Here is a 19,910-nt window from a genome sequence, read left to right as displayed (position 1 = left end):
GATCCTCCAATATGAGGAGGAGGGTTTCACAAACACTTTAAACTCTTTTTTTAAAGGCCACTTGTAATTCTTTACCCGGTTGCCAAACTGAGGACCACTCCAGGTTTGAACCTGTGACCTTTGAATCCCAGTGACCCCCCTCTGGTCTGAGGCTGATCCTGAAGAGGGTCTCTGGTCCTGATCATGACCCAGTCCGCCTCAGCACGCCACCTGCCGTGTGATACACACAACGGACAGCGCTGATCTGGGGTTTAAATACAGTCCCGACATGCAGACGGTAAACAAGTCCAGCAAGACCAAAGTGGGACGCATGGAAATCCTGAAATAACTGAGTGAGTGGTTTGTCATTATCACTGGGTCTGAAATATTACACTCGCGTTTTATATTAAGTATTGTTGCTTCCTCAATTTTTAAATGTCAAGATATTCGTCACTGACGGGATGTTTTTTTTCTTCGTGAATGTAATCAAAGGTGTTACCAGTTTTATGAGAGATTACAATCAGTTGTAATGCCTTGTCTCAGTCATGGATGTCTCTAAGTAAATAATCAGAAACGTAAGGAGAACTGAGGATGCTTAAAGGGAAATATTATTTTTGGGTGTAAAAATGGCTCGGTAAAAAAAGAAAACTGCAACTCTGCAGTAAATTAATTCCACTGTGCCATCCTTCAGAGCGACATGACCTCATTGATTGATTAAATGACTTCAGGTTGCCCAGACATGTCATCCCTTGTATAGAAACACTACCGGTCACATCTCAGATTCACTGAGATAACTAAGGACGCCTGTCGCCGTTCATGAGACAATAGCAGCCGGCTGTGGCTGTTTTCTGTTCCAGTGGTTGAGTTGTGTTTGTGTGTGTGTGTGTGTGTGTGTGTGTGTGTGTGTGTGTGTGTGTGTGTGTGTCTCTGTTTGTGGACAGCAGCTGTGTCATGATGAGTAAACAGGGCTCTCAGCTGTTGGGTCAGACGCCAAGTGATGGGCGACATGTCAGGAAGGAGCTGTTTGTCCTCAGATAACGAACAAGTTATCTTCACAGGCCGCGTACCTTCCTCAAGGTCTACAGCCTGACGTGTACGGGCTGTTGTCTTTTTGTTTTCGTCGGTTTTTGAACAGAAAACACTTCGTATAACTGACAATTGAATAACCTTCCAGTTTTATTTGTAAGACGTTTAGGTGTCACAAACATGGATGGAGCATCTGCAGTAACACGACATACACATTCACTTGTTCACTTGAATATCAATCTTGACATGATGCAAGGATAAATAAAAATAACAAACTAATTCAAGTGTGTGGGGGAAGAAAAATGGTGGTGGACCAGGCTTACACAGAAGCAGCTTTCATGACTCAGAGAAGCTTGGCTGGACTTCTTCTTTCCAAACGTAGGTCGACCGCAACGTGAGTGCAGGATTATCAGCCTTTATACGACAAGAAGTGCACAACCAGGCAATTGGATTATTAAAGAACCATCTCCTGTTTCTGTTCTGGCAAAGTGTCGTACATCCTGGGACTGAGCCATAAGCATTCAACGACATAACACAGCGAATAAGCTACGATCAGAGAGGTTTAACACATTTCAGTCAACAGTCTCCTTCTTGTCAACGGCACCGGACGTTTCCATCCAGTAGACAACACAACAAACCAGTCCATGCTACGTGGAGGAAGTGTTCTGAGCGGGCAGCACCTGTGTGGGAGTGCTCACCTGGAGGTCAGAGGTCAAGGTGTCGCTATCGCCAGTGGCACCCACGTCAGACATCTCTGACATGTGCAGCTCACCGGCTCCGTGCTGGCAGCCGGCCGGCGGGGAGTCGCCCCCGCGGCTGCAGCTGGACTTGTGAGAGGAGGTGGGGGAGTTGGTGGGGCTGAGCTGCACGGCCGTCGTGTCCTGCAGCATGTGGTCGCTCGTCTCCATCTCGAACGCCGCCGTCCCCATGCGCATCAGGCCCCACTTCTCGCCTCCGTTGGGCCTGCGGGCCGCGTGGGCCGGGGGCCTCCTGCTGACCACGCAACACGCCGTGAAGAAGGCCAGGGCCACCAACAAGAGGAGAGGCCCGATGATGATCGGGGGGTTGCCGGTAGGGATGAAGGTGCCGAAGGCGAAAGCTCCCACCAGGGTGATGTTGATGCCGGCCAGCATGATGCACAGGCCGCAGGCGCAGCACAGGGCCGGGGAGGGCAGGCTCTGGGGCCGCGGGGCGCGCTGCTCGGGGACCTTCATGGAGGAATCTTCAGGTAGCACCATGTCTCACGGAGAGCTCTGTGAAACCCTGAGGAGCTGAAGATCAGAGGACTGAGAGAGAGAGAGAGAGAGAGAGACTTAAGGCTCACTGGGGAAATGCCACTAAAAGAGCAGCTATGTTTAAGAGGCTGCAGCTTTTATAAGCTACACTTAAGGTTTCTGTGACCTTTTGGATTTCAAAAGTATTTCCTACAAAGCTGCAAAAAAAAAAAAAAAAAAAGTGACTAATTATAATACACCTGCTGAGCAAGGCTTTCAACCGCAATAAATGACTCGATACATGTAATGCCACTCATGCTATTTCCCAACAATAATTCATTTTAAAGCCACATTTTCCTCTTTTCTTAGCTGCTGGTCACATGACAATTTGCACCATGTAGAAAACCTGAAAACATACAGCGACTTCGTTGTAACGCCTTCTATTCTCAGTGTCACTTACCTTCGATCAGACCCATAAACCACATCGATGTGTTGCTGTCTTCTGTCCCTCCATCACGCAGGAGGAGCAGAGTTGGAGGAGATCTCTCCCTCCTGGAGGTGAACAGCAGAGTGAGCCGCTTCTCACACACACACCACATGTTATAATCAACAAGGACCACCGGGGGCACTACAGGGATGTGAGACAAACCCTCCAATCAAATCGGGGGGCAATAAAGTGCTTAAGTGTTTACATGTGTGCACTGAATAAATAAGATAAACATTTCATTCTTTAAAGGAATCGGTAGAGACTCAAACACACTGAATGGGTGGTGTTGAATGTTACTGCTGCTTCTGGTTGCTGTTAATCCCTTATTAAATCATGATAAAAGTCCATTTTGTTCTTAAAACGCTTAAGGTCATCTGGATACACGCGCTTCCCCTCGGCTTTAAAACCAGACTCAACAAGGACACAGCTTCCGCAGGTTAATCACACCGTACCTTCCTGTCCCTTCTCCATCCTCTCAGCATCCAAAGGACACCGAAGAGACGCTCGTTTGCTCAACACACCTGAATGAGAACTTGCATTAAAAAAAGCCACAAAGCATGAATTGACAAATGACTGTAACTAGACAGGCGAATATGTTGAGGATATTCTTTTATTGAGAACACAGCATACTAGGGAAAATGTGCTCCACACAGAGCGTTATGCATAGGAAGGACCCCATAAGAACATTGACAAATGTAAATGGCACTCCATAACTGCACACCAATTACTGCATCTCATTTTATATTACATTAAAGTCCATTTATGGATTCACAATGGTGTGAGTGAGAGGGCCTAAAGATAGCAAGTTGTTGTTTTCCTAATGTGTGTTTTTGCTCTGAGTAAATCCCTGTCAATTCCTGCCGGCCTCTGACGGCCCAGTGTTGCTATAGGGATGGGGTGTCCATGGCAACAGTGTGAAATCAGGGGGACGTGTGCTTTAGCGGGCGCAACACATACTGTATAGTTAATGGGCTGATTAGGGAAATAAAAAGACTGCCATCGGTGTCACTGCTCAAACAAAGACAAAAGTAAAACATTTAAACATTTTTAAAAAAGCAACTTAGCAACTTGATGGACTCAACTAAAACTTAGCGTGGTTAGTCCATTTTTGTTCCCCCCATCGGCACTCAGAGCCAGTCACAGAACCAAAACTAAATAATATACAAATACTAAAAATAAGTCCCTTCAACACCAGTATGGAATCCTCTATCTTACTACAAAGTGTAACATCAACTATTTATAATCACTCCTTAAGTCTCAATAGCTACAAACAACTAAAACAAATGCAATGTTCACATTTCAGTTAATCCAGACTAAAAACACACACAGATATCAACTCAATAAGTATCTACGGGGCTTTTTGGGGATTTTTACAGTACAAATCGTGCAAAAAAAGAAGAAAAGAGCCAGAGGTAATGTTGGACTCCAATGAGGATGAAACGGTTGTTAAAACCCATTAAAAGATCAACATCACTGAAAGTGTTGATTTCACAAGGTAAGACCAAACTGAGTATTTACATTACAATATTCTCCCTTTTCAGATAAATTTAATCAGTGACTTATCTTAAAGTACATCAGTGCTACAGGTAGCTTGTGTTGACGTGAAAGCTAGAAATTATAAATAAAAAAACTATTTGATCAAAAAGCCTTCTCAAAACTTTCAACATCCATTCACATTCCTGCACGTTCTACGTAGCATCGACAGGAATGGCTTTTTTTTTCTTTAAAAGGGTCAAATGGAGAAAACCGTCTCCTTTAAGTGTAGTCAGATTTAATAATTTCATCCACACACACACATCAAACCACATGCTTAAAAAAAGCAAAACATAAACAATAACTCATCCATCTCCGCCCGTGACTGAGAAGCAATAAGCATCATTTAAATAAAAACAAAAATTCACAGTTGGACAACAAGAAAAATAAAATCTATCAATATTAAATAACTTTGCATTAGAACAGCAACAGCTGCAAAACTGCGCTGAACCCACGTAACGCTGTTGATAATGATATGTACCGATGCAGGCATTAAGAGCGGCTTCTGCTGCACAATTGAATCATCATTGAATAGAAAATAAATATCTCTGTTAAGACAAATTGTAACGGTAAACCCAAAGCTGTTCTCAAATTAAACAGTTCTTGTTTAAAACTCTTTCGGCTGTGTTCTCAACGAGGAAGTGGTAGCCGACGATTAACCGTCCCCTTGGTGCTCAAACTCTGTCCAGGAGGTGAGATTACTGGCCATGGGAAAGAGCTTCAGCACCAACAACGGTTACTGTGCGGCCGATCCTAAAAAGGCTCCTGGTGAAAACAAACAAACCCAAATAAATTTTAAAAAAATCAATCACACACGCAAGATGCAAGCAGAGGCTAAAAATCCGTCAGAAAACACAACGAGGGGACTTGTGCCGGTCCGTCAGGCGGTGAGGTCGTCCGATGCGGGTGCAAAATCCGCGGTGCGCACGGCGGCGTTGGACTGCGCCCGTCGGCGGGCCAGTCTGGAGTTGGAAGGAGGAGAAAGCCTCATGGAGCAAACGATGGCGCCGACGTCCTCCTGCTGCTCGTCGTGCTGAGATAGCTGCCGGTTGAAGGCGATGGCTTCGGCTGCGAACTGGCTCAGGTCTTTGGTGCTGCTGTTCCTGAAGGAAGAGAGGAGGCGTGAGAGGATACGAGGGACGACTTAATGTTTTCACCGACATCATCTACACAGCAAAAACGGAAGCTGGACTGTCCTAAAAAAATGAATACAATTGTGTTCAGTCTATGACTTTAATCTTAATTTACTTTCTCTGTGGAGCATTTAAGATCACTACAATGTTGTTGAGAACGTCATGAGTAGATTGTATGTGACTTTCTTACCTTTGTAGAACATGAGGAGTTGGAAGACCTCTCTCTGGGGCGTTCTGTTAAAAAAAAAAATTAAAAAAAATATATAATTAATAATTGGCTTGAAATCACAGCTGTAAATACAACAATGTAATGACACCCACCCCTTGCACCCAAGGGTGCTTGAGGACCCGAGCAGCACTGAGGCGCAGCGTTGCGTCCCGAACCAACAGCTTGGAGATGAGATCCTTGGCCCCCTCCGTGATGCGATCCCAGTCCTTGTCTGGAAATTCATACTTGCCCTGCTGGATGCTCTCAAACAGGTGGCTCTGCGGAGAGGATACGACAACATGCTGTCAAAATGTGCTTTTGTTGTGTGTTTGGAGGGAGGCGGGATGGCAGCTTTCTTCAAGCTGAAGCACAAGGGTGGCCTGAATGAAAGTCTTGTGGTGACTAAATGCTGCCGAGGGATTTAACATTAAACCCATGATTCAGAAAACAAGCAGAAGAAAACAATTCATGTCCAGAACTAGATGCGGTCACACGTAAATCAAGCTTTACAGTCACACAGAGACCTCCTCACTCTAAACTAAGACGCATCCTATTATAACTGTTGAGCAACACAACCTCGCTGTAGCAGGAGCGTTATTTATGACGGATAGACTATCTTGTTAATAACTATAACATATGCATACTTATGCAACTGCCTTGTTTTTTCTAGCCAACAGTCCAAAACCCTCAAATGTTCAATACCTGGCAGGTTCTGCAGGTTTCTCCGCGGTCCCAGCCACAGTCGGTGCCACAGTGGCCTGTGAAGGGGGGGCTGCCGCTCAACAGGATGTAGAGGATGACCCCGAGACTCCAAAGGTCACAGCGTTTGTCGTAGAAAGAAGCCTCGTCAGTGAACACCTCCACTACCTCTGGAGCCATGTACTCTGCTGAGCCACACTATCAGAAATAAAAACACATGGAAGAGTGATGCAACTGTTTTCCATTATTTGGGTTCAGTGTGAGTGTGTGAGTGTGTGTGTGAGTGTTCTGGATTAAAAACTAGACTGTTACCGGTGTGGTGAGCTCTGGAGTCGTTATGGGCGTACAGGCACTGCTGAGCTTCACTCCACTTCCCAAGTCAAAATCACAGATCTTTACTGGGGACACCTGCGTAGAAAGCAAGAAGGAGGAAAAGCATTATACTTGTGTACTCTATATACCTTCGAGGAAAAACTAATCTCCTTCAGCTTCCTGTCCTAAAAAGCCACTTACCCGATCAGTGTATTCACAAAGGATGTTTTCCAGCTTAAGGTCTCTGTGGGCAATGCCTGTAGAAAAGCACAGTCACCATGACAACAATTTAAAATAAATAAATAATCCACAGCTATTCTCTGTGGACTTTCATAGAATAGCTGTTTGGTTGTTGACCTACCTTTAGTGTGGAGGTAGTCGAGAGCTTGGGCAATGTCCCTGACCACCTTACTGGCCTCCAGCTCGTCAAAGTACTTCCGGTTCTGGATGTGTGTCAGGATGGAGCCTGACGGAAGAGAAGACAAGCAGTGAAGCAATTTGCATGTTTATACAGAGAAAATAAAGTTACGCTATATATTTATTTATACTTACCACCACGCAGCTTTTCAAATACCAAATAAAAGCAGGAGTTGTCTTCAAAGAACTGGATCAATTCCAAAATGTTGCTGGATCAAGACATTTCAAGACATTGATTGGAATCGGTTTCATCCGCTGTTCGTTGTAATTAAGTTTCAAAAATACCTTTTACAAAATACACTCACTTGTTTCCTTGACACTGGTAGAGAGTTTCCACTTCTCGGAAGACTCTGCTGCGGCTGTGCCCTGCACTCTTTTCTATGATCTTTGTCAAACAAAACATATTAAATACATTAAACTTCAAAGTCAAAAGCATTTATGCAAACACTTGCCACGTATTTTATCCAAAACTATTTCCACAACTTTCGGTGTAAAGGTACAACATAATAAAAGCACAACTTTTTTTTTAACTGAGAGACAGCATTCAACAAGCTGTCGAAACATTTTCTTAATTATAATATCAAATGTCTTACGTTGTTACCTAAAAACATCCGTACTCACCTTCACAGCATACTCCTGTCCGTTCTGCCGACTTATGCATCCTTGAACTTTAGCATAAGCCCCTTGACCGAGCATCTCATCTGTCAGTTTGTAGAGATCTGAAGAAAGAATGACATTATGGGACTGCAGCACATGTTTGGGTCATCTTTTGAGTCATCACAATAATATCAGCTTCATTACCATCAAAAGTGCCTGTGGAGCTGTCTGTCGCTCTGGTTCTTTTCTTCTTTTTTCTTTTTGCTGCATCTGGGATATTCACTGGCTGGCTTTTCTCGATTTCTGCAGCAACACAAAAGAATCCATTTGCAAGCAGATTCGTTAAAACAGTACAGAGTTTGCCAGAGTGTCGCTGTGTGCACCGAGAGTTTCAGGAGCTCCAGAGCGGTCGTGAATCATTGAGCTGGTGTACCTGCTGGGTCTGGCTGGGTCAGTTGCTGTCTCTCCTCTGAAGCGACCCCGTTCTCCTGAGTTCCCCCACAGGTCTGCTCCGCTTGGCCCAAAGCCAAGGAGTTACCCTGTGACAGAGGAAGGAGAGGGAGGGGAAAGTGCGAGTGTATCCAGAGTGAGATCAGGTGGTGGAACAGTAGAGAAAGCACGAGAGGGAATACATAATACTCTCACTTTGTTCTCCGTGTGGAATTACGAGAAAGAAAGTCCCACCAGCAGGATTACCCTTACACATGCTAGAAACTTATTTTGCTGAAAATGACCCACAGCAGTCATACATGCGCATAACTAATATTAACTGAAATTACTTCCCCGTTGACAACTTGCCAAAACGGAGGCCTGATGCAGGAAATACCATATCGCAGCTTCCTTCTTCCTGGATATTACCAGAAGCAGTTACACAAGTACTTATAGTGTGTGACTCATGGAACATGATAACAATTCTGCCTTTCTTTCCGGGTAGCCTTGGCAGTTTGTACTACTTCCTGGCACCTTGTTCCTATCTAAATCAGCAGCATTAAGAGAACAGATCTTACCTGGAGAGACTGCTGGAAGGTTTGCAACTCTGTCATCACGCTGTGCCTCACCATATCTGCCAAATAAGAGTAACGTCACATCACAGATCCAAAGTCAGTTTGGAATAAACTGCATCAACAGATAGATAAATATATACACGACGACAAGCTATTATAGGTCAAAGGGAATGCAGCAAATGAAAAGGCGGTAACTTGAGGTGTACCACAAACAGCTTCCTCTTTATTTCACTCGTGTCAACATGTATTTTGGTCTGGTTATTGAGTAGCAGAATATAAGGTTAATATCCGTTAAGGTCGGTTAGTGTACACGTTATGACAAGTAAACTGTAACTTGTGGATTTCTCTTTCGTTAGCTTTTTTGCTGAAGTATCCAGCTCAAAGATTTAAACTGACTGTTGACTAGCTGGTTAACAAGTGTGTCTAGCTAACACTGCAGCTAACATTAGCCACTTTGTTACTTAATATTAGGACTGTTTCGACCGAAATCGAGGCACACGTACCGAGAAGCAGCAACGACTAAACGATAAACCACTCATTTGGAAAGCTAGAGTTAGCAGCGTTCAACCATGTTATTGTCGTTAGCCCCCAGCTAGCTAGCAAGTACCTGTAGCTAGCTTAACAATGTTCATCCATTCGCTAGTTTGGACTAGTTTAAATACCGGAAGGTCTGGCTAAACGGAAAACATGAATACAATAAACAAGTCTAACCTGGACTCTGGGTCCAAATGGTCCGAACCAGCCAAGTCCCCTCTGTCAAAGCCTCTCACAGCTGATGTAAGCGCCCATCGCGAGCTGAAATCAGTGACGCGTAGGGCAGGAGAACACATGAACAGACGTTTGCTCCGCCCCTTTATGCAAACCCCGTTCTCCCATTGGTCGACAAGACGGCTAACGCCACCACGTCAATTCACTTGCCTCCGTGCCCATCTCCGCTCCACGTAGTGGGGATTTTCTAGTATGATGATACAATTTATTTGCAGATGCACAGGTTTGACAGGTCAGCATCACTTCAGATTAAGCATGGCTCACGGCACATAGATACGGTGTTTTATCCCGTCTTTATTTATGTGGGGACATCTTCATCTGTGTTGGCTTTGGCCTGGAACTCAAGGCCAGTAGCAGACCAACCCTTTAAAGCAAATATATTATTAAAAAAGGTCTTGTTGTCTTTTCCATTCCGTGATAAAGTGTTGACTTTGATAATGTAAACATTACTAATGTTTGTGAGCATATTATTTGTGTTGCAGTGTAAAATACACATTCGCAAACGCATTTTTAGACTGCATTTTTATGTTTAAACTGTAAAAAACAAAAACACACAAAAAAACATTTACAACAATACAAACATTCAACAAAAAAACGACTTAACAATGTATATAAAAAAGGTCAAACATACATGCACAGGAGGAAATAAAAAGTACTATGTAGGATGTATTATAATCCAACAAAAGTCCTATAATCATGGCACCAAGCACCACTTCACTGTAAGTAAAAACCTCTGTGAAGGCACTGCCACCATCTAAAGAAATGTGGTAAGTTAGTGGACCTTCCCAGTGATGCTTAGAGAACCACTCATACAATCTGATGTAGAAATGTTTTGAAGGCGATGATTTCTCACGGGGCTCAGATAACGTCAAAATGTAAACTCCTTTTGTCCATGTGGTTTTGTTTAATTGCATATCTTCTCTGTCATCTCTTTCTGTTGGAAAAGAAAAGAAAAGACATGTTTTACTCATCAAAATATAATCGTACAAGGAGATGAATGATTGTTATCAAGTGCTATCTACACTGTCTATATGAAGAACATTATTTCTTATCGTGAGAAAGAGAGTTCCTATAAGACCAACAACAAAAAGATTTCCCTTGGGTACTAAAGGTGGAACAATTAAACAGGGTCTGTTTACAAGACTCATCTTTTCTCCGGAGTGTTGACATAAATGTCTCATCCCACACAAACGCAGCCTTATTACATAACTGCACAAAGTCAGCAAACCAAACTGCTTTCTATAAAGCAGTTAACGAGTTTATTTCATGATGGATAATGTAAATATTGGTTATGTTCCTAGTGTCAAATGGAAAAGGAGTGTTGTCTTAGGGAGATGTAGGACTGTGAGACTAAAGAAGACAACAAATGCTGTTGTTTTCTTTGTGCATTAGCCGGGAAAAGACACTGGCATGAAGAAAAACCTCAACCTCACCAAGCATGCAGCGCATCAAGGCTATTGCAGGATGGCTGATGTTTTCTGCAAGACTGACCCTTATGGGAGTGACACTGACAACCCTTTTCCAACACAACACATCCATTGGATCCTCTTTCTCCTGCTCCCCGTCGTCACCCTCACACATCTATATGGTCGCGCTATTGTCTCACCAGGGGCTCCAGTTCCGAGTGATCAATGAGGTTGAACTCCGAGATGAAGTAGTAGTAGTGCTTGTAGCAGGTGTTGATGTGGGCCTCCGCACCCATGCTGCAGATGCTGTCAAAGTGATGGATGTAAACGTGCACAAACACCCTGAAGAGGCGGCTCAGGATCTTCTTGCACACCTGCTGGAAGTTCTTGGGGAAAGGTACACCTGGTGTGTAGAAAGGAGAAACGTGTTCCAGACATTAATATACTTACACCTGAGAAATTGTCTGATTAAATTCGAGACGAGAATGTAACAATTTTCCATAATTGAAACCAATCATTTGATACATTTAATGTTCTGTAAGTAATGATTTGTCCTCCACAGCATCAATCGTTGAATGCTAATCTGAATGAAATATGATTTGCATGAGCACAGCCTTTGAGGTACTGGGTCTGGTTTGATGAAAGTGGACATAAAAGGAGAAAAGATCGGACCTATAACTTAACACTCTATTGCACCTTTTTAAAAAAAAAATGTACGGCAACACATCTTTCAGTCTAAGAAATGCGTTAACGATGTTGTGTTAAAGAGGTGCAGGAGAGCTGGGACCCTCAGCAAGGCCTCTGCTCTCAATGTGGAGTATATTTTCAGTATTTGACAATTTGAGGAAAAATAAATAATTATATATATATATATATTTATAAATAAATGGGGAGAGAGCACGTGTCAACTTATTAGCTACAAGTTACAGATAAACGGCAGAAAAGTCAAACTTTTTTACTGCCTGATTAATGCACAATGCAAAAACCAAGCTGAATAAAAAAAAGACACCAGGCATCACAGTGTTTTCTCTGCAGTGAAAAAACTAAAACAATTCCTTGAAGTTCTTCTGAAAAGGCTGTGTGGGCATGCCAGACAAATAAAAAAGCTCACGGTACCAGGGCACATTGTTCCCACGTCTCACTTCCATTTTCTGTCTCTATTTATTCCTGCTCAGGGCCATGGAGGATTGAGCACACACTGGGTAGGGAAACACCCAGTTAAAATTGGCAATCTACATGCTAACATGTAGGCAAAACCCTTTTACACCGAGAGGTCCATTTGGAGTTTTCATTCCACCAGACCTGCATGTCTATGGACAGCAGGGGGGGAAGCAGAGCTCCCAGAGGAAGAATCATGCACAATCCACACAGAGAGGCCCCCGATTCCCTATAAATGCATAACTGCTGATTGCCAAATCTGCTGCTGGGATAAAATACCACCGCAATCAGCCATCCAGTCTCCTTTAAATGTCAACCGCATTGTTTGATTAACCCCTGCTTGAACTTTATCATCCCATTTGAGGTGTTAATGAAGGGGAACAGCGCTGCACTCCAGGCTGACACTTCAGCAATCAATCAGCTATTAGGCTTCACATTCAGTATCAGTCTGACGGTCCTCACACACCTACTCTGGTGGGGAAGATGTCCTCGTTGTTGATGAGCGACTCGATCCAGTCCATCAGCAGGTTCATGTACTTGAGAGCGGGCAACTTGGTGGGTTTCTTGTAGTCGTCGCCGTCCTGCCACCTGTACTCGTACCTCAGCCCCCCGGACATGATGGGACACGTGCGCTCGGAGCAGTACTCGCTCACCGTGCCATAGATCAAGTTGATCCTGTTGAAAAAATCGACCACGTGAACAGCGATCCAGTCCTTGATGTACTCCCCCTCCGGCAGCTGAACCACTTTCCTCAGGTCCAAGCCAGACTTGAGCGAGGCCTGGGCCTTCTTGTAGAGTTCAAAGCGCTGGGTGCCCGGTTCGAACCGCTTCCTCGGCCTGAATGTTTTGTCTTTGCTGAAGACTTGTCCGAGACACAACGCCATCGACTCAGCCGATGCCCCTGTGATAGGGGGAGAATAAGCTCTCCAGAATAATAATTAGTTTTTGACTTGAGGCGTGACCTTCCTCAGAGACGGCACCAGCTGGGTTTCAGCTCGGAAAAAAACGGGTCAAAGGGGGTCGCCGTCTCGTCGTGTCGAGATTGCAGTAATCTCTTGTTTCCAGATGGCGAGGGGCGTTTCTGTGGTGAAGAAGAAGAAGAAGAAGAAGAACAAGAACAAGAAGTCAGAGGATCATTCTCTACCTGTCAATCCACTGCTTTGAGCCAGAATGACCAAACATGTAAAGGTAACATCAATCAAAAGGTATACCTATCATTCATATAATCAGATTGTTCACAAAGGGGCCATACAAACTATGAAGTATAGGCATGATATTTAAATACACAAGTCAAACATTTTCAAGAACAAGAACTAGATCATTAAAAAGGACTCATGTCGGCCAAAGTAAGTACAACTGTATGTCCCTCCGAACTCACAACGTGAGTTCATCCCAAATGTGCCATTAGTGCCTTCACTGCTTTGTGTGACTGAGACGGCCTTTTCATAAGATCTTCAGTGGCACACACGGATAAAAATAGCAACAGTTTCAGTCAGTTGTGGCAAAGTTCAGGCCACGAAAGTCAAGCACGGTTGAGAAAATGAATGGCATGCTGCGTATCACTCACTGGATGCTGAGGGTTGAGGTTTGGTTTAAATTAGTCTGGTGAAATTAGTCTTTGGATTAGACACAAAAAATACATTATTGACATATTATTATCTTTTTTGATAAAAAATAAAAAAAATCCAACGAGATCAACTATCTTTTTTTTACAAGGACGACCTGGCCACAAAGTCAAAATATCAAAATACCTGCAATATACGCACAGTGACGGGTACCAAACGATTAATTTACCATCTCACCTATAAGAGCATAAACATCAGGAGAGTCCAGTTTCAAGTCCATTTGTTCCCAGTTTAGTCCGTGCACTTGGAACAGACGACATCTTGTGATGTCAGACTATATCTAAGTGAGATTTCTGTGCAATCACACAGTGCTATTAACACACACTGATCAGGAGCATGCCCTCACTGACCTGTTGTTATGTGATCCAAATCCTTCATTACTACGGCAATAAAACAATAATGTTAACTGCATACTGTAGGTTATTATAGGAAAATGAGGTGGGCAGTTTGTGACAGAAAAAAATTGAGGTACGTCACATAATCGAAGTGGTTACATTTCCTAATTAGTTACACTCTCCTGAGTTGTGTGTTTTCCATCCAGTAATGTGGAAGACTGGAGCATATATTTGACACCGCAGTGACTGCGGTTGCAACATGATACTGTATCCACATTTGTGTCCCATTTTGAGCTGCCGGGCTCAACGTTTCCTGTGGTTGTTTCTCTGTGACTCCTATAAGCAGAAGGTTTTTATGTTGTTTTTTTGTCCCCACATTATCATCTGAGCTCACATTAGAGGCCGAGCCCTGTGGTTTGCTGTGAACTTCTGTTGACCCGGTGCCTCATTTAAAGAAAACAAAAAAAACAAACGGGTTCTGTTCACCCTTATCCTTTTTGCTCAAACAGCAATGATTTGAAATGCATATACAGCATTTGATAATATGAGAAGGGCACTTTTTTTTTTTGTTTCCACTATAGCTTTCACAGTCTGCCTGATCTTACAACTCACCACTGGGGGAGCTTGAATACGTGGTCACGAGATCGCTCTTACTGCGTACTGTAATGTGTCCATAACAAAAGGGCTTTTCTGAGGAACAGCGTGCCATTCAGTTCTCCTTTCGGGGAAACCAATAGTGGACTCGGACACTCTTTAGAGTGAAGCCAGGAATGGTTTGAACAACCCCAAAAAAAAGTGACAGCATGGGTGGGGGGGTGGGGGGGGGGGGGGTTGGGGGGTGTTGAGGGACTTTTTTAGTGTTGCTCCCTTCACGTCTTCCTTGCGTGCCTCAGCAGCCTCGGAATGAAGCATGTCTGATCACGCACTGTTGGCGCACGTTAAAGGTCTCTTCGCAGTTTGCCTGTGACGATTGCAGACGAGCAAAAAAGCCCTCCCAAGAACCGAAAACATACGTAAATGAGAGAGGGGGAGAAAAAAAAAATGAAAAGAAAAAGAGAAGGCGCACCAGAAAACAAAGGAAGAGGGGAGATCAAAAACGAGAGATTACAGAATTGGAGGGGAGTCTGCACTGTACCTGTCTGCAGTCCTGCCGTGGAGGAATGCGGTGGGAAGTTGTGAGGAAAAGTTCAGGGAGGATTCAGGCGTCGGAGCCCTCGACTTTTAAACTCGCCCGTGGAGGACAGATCCAGCTGCTCGGCCCCCTCTAGCTCCTCTGGATCCGCTGCCTCCCTGCCGGCCACGAACAGACCGAGAGGCTCCAACTTCACTTCACTCAGCAGCACAGACAGCAAAGAGAGAGAAAAGTTGTTTGGCTTCTCTTCCTGTGGATGATGTCACATCCTGACTCTGCCGACTGTGTGTGCGTGTGTGTGTGTGTGTGTGTGTGTGTGTGTGTGTCTAAGACCTATAAATTGAAAGAGTAGAAGGGCTGGAAAAGGCCTTTCTAAACCCCCACTCAGCCCCCCCTGTTTTCCATTTCTTCCCTTTCTTCTCATCCTGTAGCAGAGCAGTCAGCCCACTTGTCCCACCGAAGTCCAGCCCTCTGGTAAAAGGTCCTGAGAAAGCAACCCCTCCTCTTAAGCCACATTTAGGACAGAAGGAGCCGAATGATCCCACAAACATTTCTGGATGTTTGGCAATCGGTTGCTGCTCTTCTTTTTTTTTTTTTTTTTGTGAAGTCTCAATAACATGTCATTTAAATTCTTGGACTTTTTAAGATATGAGCTCAACCTTACATAGAGAAAATGCTAGTCTCCAACAAAAAACAAAAACAAACACTGCATTCAAATCATGAACCAACAGGGCATGTTTGACTGGGACTGCCTGTGTCCGGGTGCCCTCGGGGGCCGAGTGTTCTCATGGGAGCTCTGCCCTGACTGTTGGCTTTGTCTCGAAGGTGAATGGGTGCCCCTAAGAGGAGGAGGGTGTCTGTTTCTCTGCTGTGTCGTGTCACCCAACCTGCAAAGAAGAAGCGGCCTACTCTTTGTGATAGGAGTGCCTCCAGAATGGCATCGTTCACACTTTAACTAAGCAGCAACAAGATCAGAAGCCGGCAGACAGACAATTAAAGTTAGATTTGTGATGTTATATTCCTTATTAAGGATTACGATAGTGTGACAGTGTGCAGTGTGTGTTCTGATCTGAACATTCCCAAAGTGTTTCACTGAGCTGCAGCAATAAAAGTCAGTTTGTTGAATTGAGGTGGTGACATTCCCAATGTTGGGGTCCTCCATGAAGCACCAGGTTGAACTAAATGAGATTTTATTGTTTATTTATCTCGAGACGCTTGGCATTGAATTGGAGGAATTATTGGATTTAAGACACATTGAATTGTAGGAGGTTAATATTATTTGTTGATAAATTTGATTGTGTGTGGCTACCCTTTGGGGGGGGAAAGTTATTCGTGACTATATATGGAGCCAAACATTGTACGACAAAGACTTGACCTGTGACCTAAATGCATGAATATGATAGTATTTGTATCATTTAAATTAGAGATGCGCCAATAATGATATCGGGCCAATACTGACTCAAATAGCATGGTATTGTGGAAAAGTAGCCAATCTATTCAATCAAACGCTATGTTTACACACTATATGTTATTAACTGGTATTTTAATTAATGTTTGACTTTTGACCAATTGAATTAGCTGTCATTATTATTATTTTCTGGTGTACACTGTATTATTCTAATGATAAATAACAATTCAGTGAATTTATATCTATGTATCCATTTGTTACATTTTGTTTAACAAAGTTAGGAAAACAATATTGAAGGTGATATATGATACACAAAGTCCAGGTATTGTATTGATATTAGGACAGAAGTTCTGATATATATATATATATATATATATATATATATATATATGTACGTGTGTATGCATAAGTACATATGTAAATGTTTTTGTATATTTTTTTGTATTTTTCTTATAATATGTATTCTCCATCGGCAATCTTTATACTATTCCGTGCTTAATGGAAACTTTAATAAAAAAGGAACATGGACTGAAGAGTGTAGTCATAAATTGCAGTAACCCAACATAACCACTTAGGGTCACTATGACTATATTATCAGCGAGCTATCTTCAGAGCTTTGTTTTCTGACCAGCAGGTGGCTTGGGTTTAAATACTGATTGAATATGAATTTTCAATGAGTTTAATGCTAATCAATTTAGCATAAAATGTGTGTATACTGCACAATATATAAAGAAAGCAGCCTGAGAATAAGTGGAAGACTACTCCTCTTCAACTAAGGTTGAGTGTTGTATTAGTTTACTAAACCCAATTTAAAAGAGACTGTTAAAAAAAAAAAAAAACTAACATTTTAGAAGATCTGTAATCTATTACGTACAATTACGTGCGATCTCGCAAAAATATCGGACTAATACATACGATTTTTCAAAACTCCAGTGATGGCATACACAGGAAATGCATGACAGATTGTGCCTGCTGCCCTATGCTCTACTTTAGCTGTGAGTGTGACTGTCATCCCCCAGAAATGTGACACAGGAGGAAGTGATCATCACTCAGCACGGCACACCGATGCTTCCTGAACACACACACCGATTAATGACACAGTTGTAGCTTTGGGGAAAGTGGTATGCCTATAAGAGTATGACTATAAATATGTTTAGCTATCATCTGTTCTCAACTATAAGTAAAAGAGTTACTTTAGCAGCAGGAGGTGCATGATTTATGATCATGTTAGCAGAGCATGTGTCTGATGCTGCCGACTCAATACAGATCTCTCTGTGATCTCTGTCACAGGTGAGCGTCAGCCATCGGAGAATCCATCCATCTCACTTTAGTGTTGGGTAGCTTCTCCAGTTGATTACTTACATTAAGACAATTCTTTTCTAAATGACACGTTGTTTTTTTAAATTGTATGTTTAAATATGCAAACGAGGTACAATCTTATTAAGTATATATTAATTTGCATCTATATCTAATCTGAACATTTGGATAAAGACAGGTTAAAAATTATTGTTTCATTTCGTTGACATATTAGACTCAAAGCTGTCAACAGAGGGAATTTTGGATATATCTTTCTTTTTTATGACAATAAGAAGATACTGTCCTGACATAAACAAAGTTTTTTTAGGAATAGAATGTTCTATAAATCAGGCTATGAATGATATGCAAACAAACCCCTCAGTAGAAACCTTCAGATTATAGTTTGCATTGAAACTGGAAAGTTTGGTGTATGTCGGTGCTACTGAAGTTGAAATTTCTGTCTCAAGAAAAACTAATTTTGCGTAAACGGCCTTTAAAGTATGCAAGGTGCCATGAATTTTCACTTGATTACTGACATTAAGACAATTAACTTTTCTGAAACGTTATGTGCATATTGGGCATTATCTAATGCAAAGTTTTTTTTCAGAATTTATTAGAAAGCAAAACACGCAAATAGACAAAGTGGAGCAAAATAAGCACCTCAATGTGTTTTTCCCTGTAGTGTCTCACCTCAAGTGACCAGCAGTAGATAACTGTTTTAATGGAGCGGACGTAAGGTCCCAAAGTGTCCAACGTAATGCTGCTGCTGTATGACAGACAGACCTTTATCTCCTGTCATCCATTAACTGAATAACAGTGTTGTATACATGAGGTTGCCTTTTCATCCCACTGCAATGTCCAGTGTGCCTGAAGATAAAAGCTGTCAAAGAGATAAAAGTTTGAGGCAGGTAGCTCAGGCGTGCTTTGTAACGCAGCAGCATTTTACAAAACACAGAGATTTCACGGAACAAAGGTCGGGATGATAAGTTCAATGAAACTTTATTCATCCCAGGGGAATTGCTGTGCAGCAATATCATGTGTGACGAGTGCAACTATGGTGCCAATAGATGGACTCTACTCCGAGCTGTCTCTAAGGCTGAGCACAGCTCCCCTATGAGGAAGCTCATTTCATGCTTCAGGAGAACAACTAAAGCTCATGGTCATCGCTGAAGGTCCAAAAGTAAATGGAGCCATCCGGCTCAGCTCCCGCTTCCCCAAAGCGGTCTACAACACCCGCATAAACATAGACGCCGCGCGGTACCGCCGGTCCATCTCACGCTGAACGTGAAGTCCCTCGCCAGGGGCGCGAAAACCAAATGGTGTTGTTTTTCCTCAAATGTGGTTGCGTGTTGTGAATTGTTGTGAAGTTGTTGTGACACGTTTATATAATGTCCTTTTGTTTTATAAAAATATCGTTGTGCTTTGTCAAAGGTTTTTGTGACATTCTGTTTTGTGAATCGTTGCTGTGTTTTGACCCCACGTGGGCCACCGTAGATTTTAGCGTGTTATTTTGTTGCAAATCAATTTTGGATATGGAGATTGTGTTAAAGGCTAAGTTGGCAATTTTGAGAAACTAGCAAGTAGTAAGCCAGATTTTATTTTAATTATCCACCTTAAAACCCCAGCCCAGTCCAACTCTTTCCCAACGAAAGCAGCGAGCAGCACCAGCTCCCAAAGTTGCTAAATCTAGCGAGAAAGTTGCTGAGGCGGCAGCACCGACAGCCGGTTCCTTCGGGGCTCCCGACACAGCCACTTCCCCAAAATGATCATTATGAAAGTGAACATATCCTAGTGAACATGAAAACATCCAAGACAGCTATTGTTAATACTCACAGTTGTGAATGACTCCACAAGCATTACGTGCACAGGTAGAATACATGCAGGTAGACAGGTAGACCATCCAATTATTACATACGGGCTGAAGGAAATGATTGGATGGGCTTATTACAGTTTGAGAAAAAACTTTTGTTCCTCTTTTTTTTAAATTGCTGCTCAGATTTAATGAGAATTTCAACAAAAATATCAAAACTATTTTTGAAGAAGATTACCAACCCTGCCTTTAAGTTGTCATTTTAGGTATAATACACTCCATGCTGGTCTTTGGTGTATAGAGAGAAAATAGCATTTGGCATGTGTTACCATCAAACCAATATATATATAAATATACATATAT

General features: G+C 42.7%; 3 protein-coding genes across 4 annotated transcripts; all 3 read right to left on the bottom strand.

Moving 5' to 3' along the window:
- Positions 1–1,519: 1,519 nt before the first annotated feature.
- Positions 1,520–2,765, bottom strand: LOC117730096 (transmembrane protein 275-like). Its single transcript, XM_034531608.1, has 2 exons — positions 2,680–2,765; positions 1,520–2,291 (listed from the first exon to the last, which is right to left on the bottom strand). The coding sequence occupies exon 2, from the start codon at positions 2,241–2,243 to the stop codon at positions 1,653–1,655; it is 591 nt and encodes a 196-aa protein (XP_034387499.1). The 5' UTR covers positions 2,244–2,291; positions 2,680–2,765; the 3' UTR covers positions 1,520–1,652.
- Positions 2,766–3,298: 533 nt separating this feature from the next.
- On the bottom strand, positions 3,299–9,446 carry mknk1 (MAPK interacting serine/threonine kinase 1). The gene is made up of 14 exons (XM_034530093.1): positions 9,321–9,446; positions 8,613–8,668; positions 8,039–8,144; positions 7,810–7,908; positions 7,630–7,727; positions 7,314–7,393; positions 7,144–7,217; positions 6,953–7,057; positions 6,793–6,848; positions 6,592–6,687; positions 6,283–6,477; positions 5,694–5,858; positions 5,563–5,606; positions 3,299–5,342 (listed from the first exon to the last, which is right to left on the bottom strand). Exons 2-14 carry the CDS (start codon positions 8,664–8,666, stop codon positions 5,120–5,122), a joined length of 1,395 nt encoding a protein of 464 aa, XP_034385984.1. The 5' UTR covers positions 8,667–8,668; positions 9,321–9,446; the 3' UTR covers positions 3,299–5,119.
- Positions 9,447–9,678: 232 nt separating this feature from the next.
- mob3c (MOB kinase activator 3C) lies at positions 9,679–15,587 on the bottom strand. Of its 2 annotated transcripts, none has more exons than XM_034530094.1 (4): positions 15,037–15,587; positions 12,408–13,022; positions 10,984–11,186; positions 9,679–10,311 (listed from the first exon to the last, which is right to left on the bottom strand). In XM_034530094.1, exons 2-4 carry the CDS (start codon positions 12,823–12,825, stop codon positions 10,282–10,284), a joined length of 651 nt encoding a protein of 216 aa, XP_034385985.1. In that variant the 5' UTR covers positions 12,826–13,022; positions 15,037–15,587; the 3' UTR covers positions 9,679–10,281. The 2 variants fall into 2 exon arrangements, with proteins under 2 accessions (XP_034385985.1, XP_034385986.1); XM_034530095.1 differs by lacking the exon at positions 15,037–15,587 and adding an exon at positions 14,514–14,645 and having other exon boundaries at positions 9,950–10,311.
- Between the last annotated feature and the right edge of the window lie 4,323 nt (positions 15,588–19,910).

Source organism: Cyclopterus lumpus, chromosome 4 (assembly GCF_009769545.1).
Source record: "Cyclopterus lumpus isolate fCycLum1 chromosome 4, fCycLum1.pri, whole genome shotgun sequence".
In the NCBI taxonomy this organism is placed as follows: Eukaryota; Metazoa; Chordata; class Actinopteri; order Perciformes; family Cyclopteridae; genus Cyclopterus; species Cyclopterus lumpus.
The sequence above is the reverse complement of the archived record's forward strand: the minus strand, read 5'-3'. Positions and strand labels throughout refer to the sequence as shown.

Bases quoted from the DNA above. Each gene is read 5' to 3' on its own strand.
- mknk1 (XM_034530093.1), bottom strand. From the start codon at position 8,666: ATGGTGAGGCACAGCGTGATGACAGAGTTGCAAACCTTCCAGCAGTCT. The intron at 7,058-7,143 runs GTAAGTATAAAT...CTCTTCCGTCAG, and splicing joins ATTTGAAAAGCTGCGTGGTG to GCTCCATCCTGACACACATC. The intron at 5,343-5,562 runs GTAAGAAAGTCA...CTCTTCCTTCAG, and splicing joins ACTCCTCATGTTCTACAAAG to GAACAGCAGCACCAAAGACC.
- mob3c (XM_034530094.1), bottom strand. From the start codon at position 12,825: ATGGCGTTGTGTCTCGGACAAGTCTTCAGCAAAGACAAAACATTCAGG. The intron at 11,187-12,407 runs GTGTGTGAGGAC...TCTACACACCAG, and splicing joins CATCTTCCCCACCAGAGTAG to GTGTACCTTTCCCCAAGAAC. The intron at 10,312-10,983 runs GTGAGACAATAG...CTTTTCCAACAG, and splicing joins ACTCGGAACTGGAGCCCCTG to AAAGAGATGACAGAGAAGAT.
- LOC117730096 (XM_034531608.1), bottom strand. From the start codon at position 2,243: ATGGTGCTACCTGAAGATTCCTCCATGAAGGTCCCCGAGCAGCGCGCC.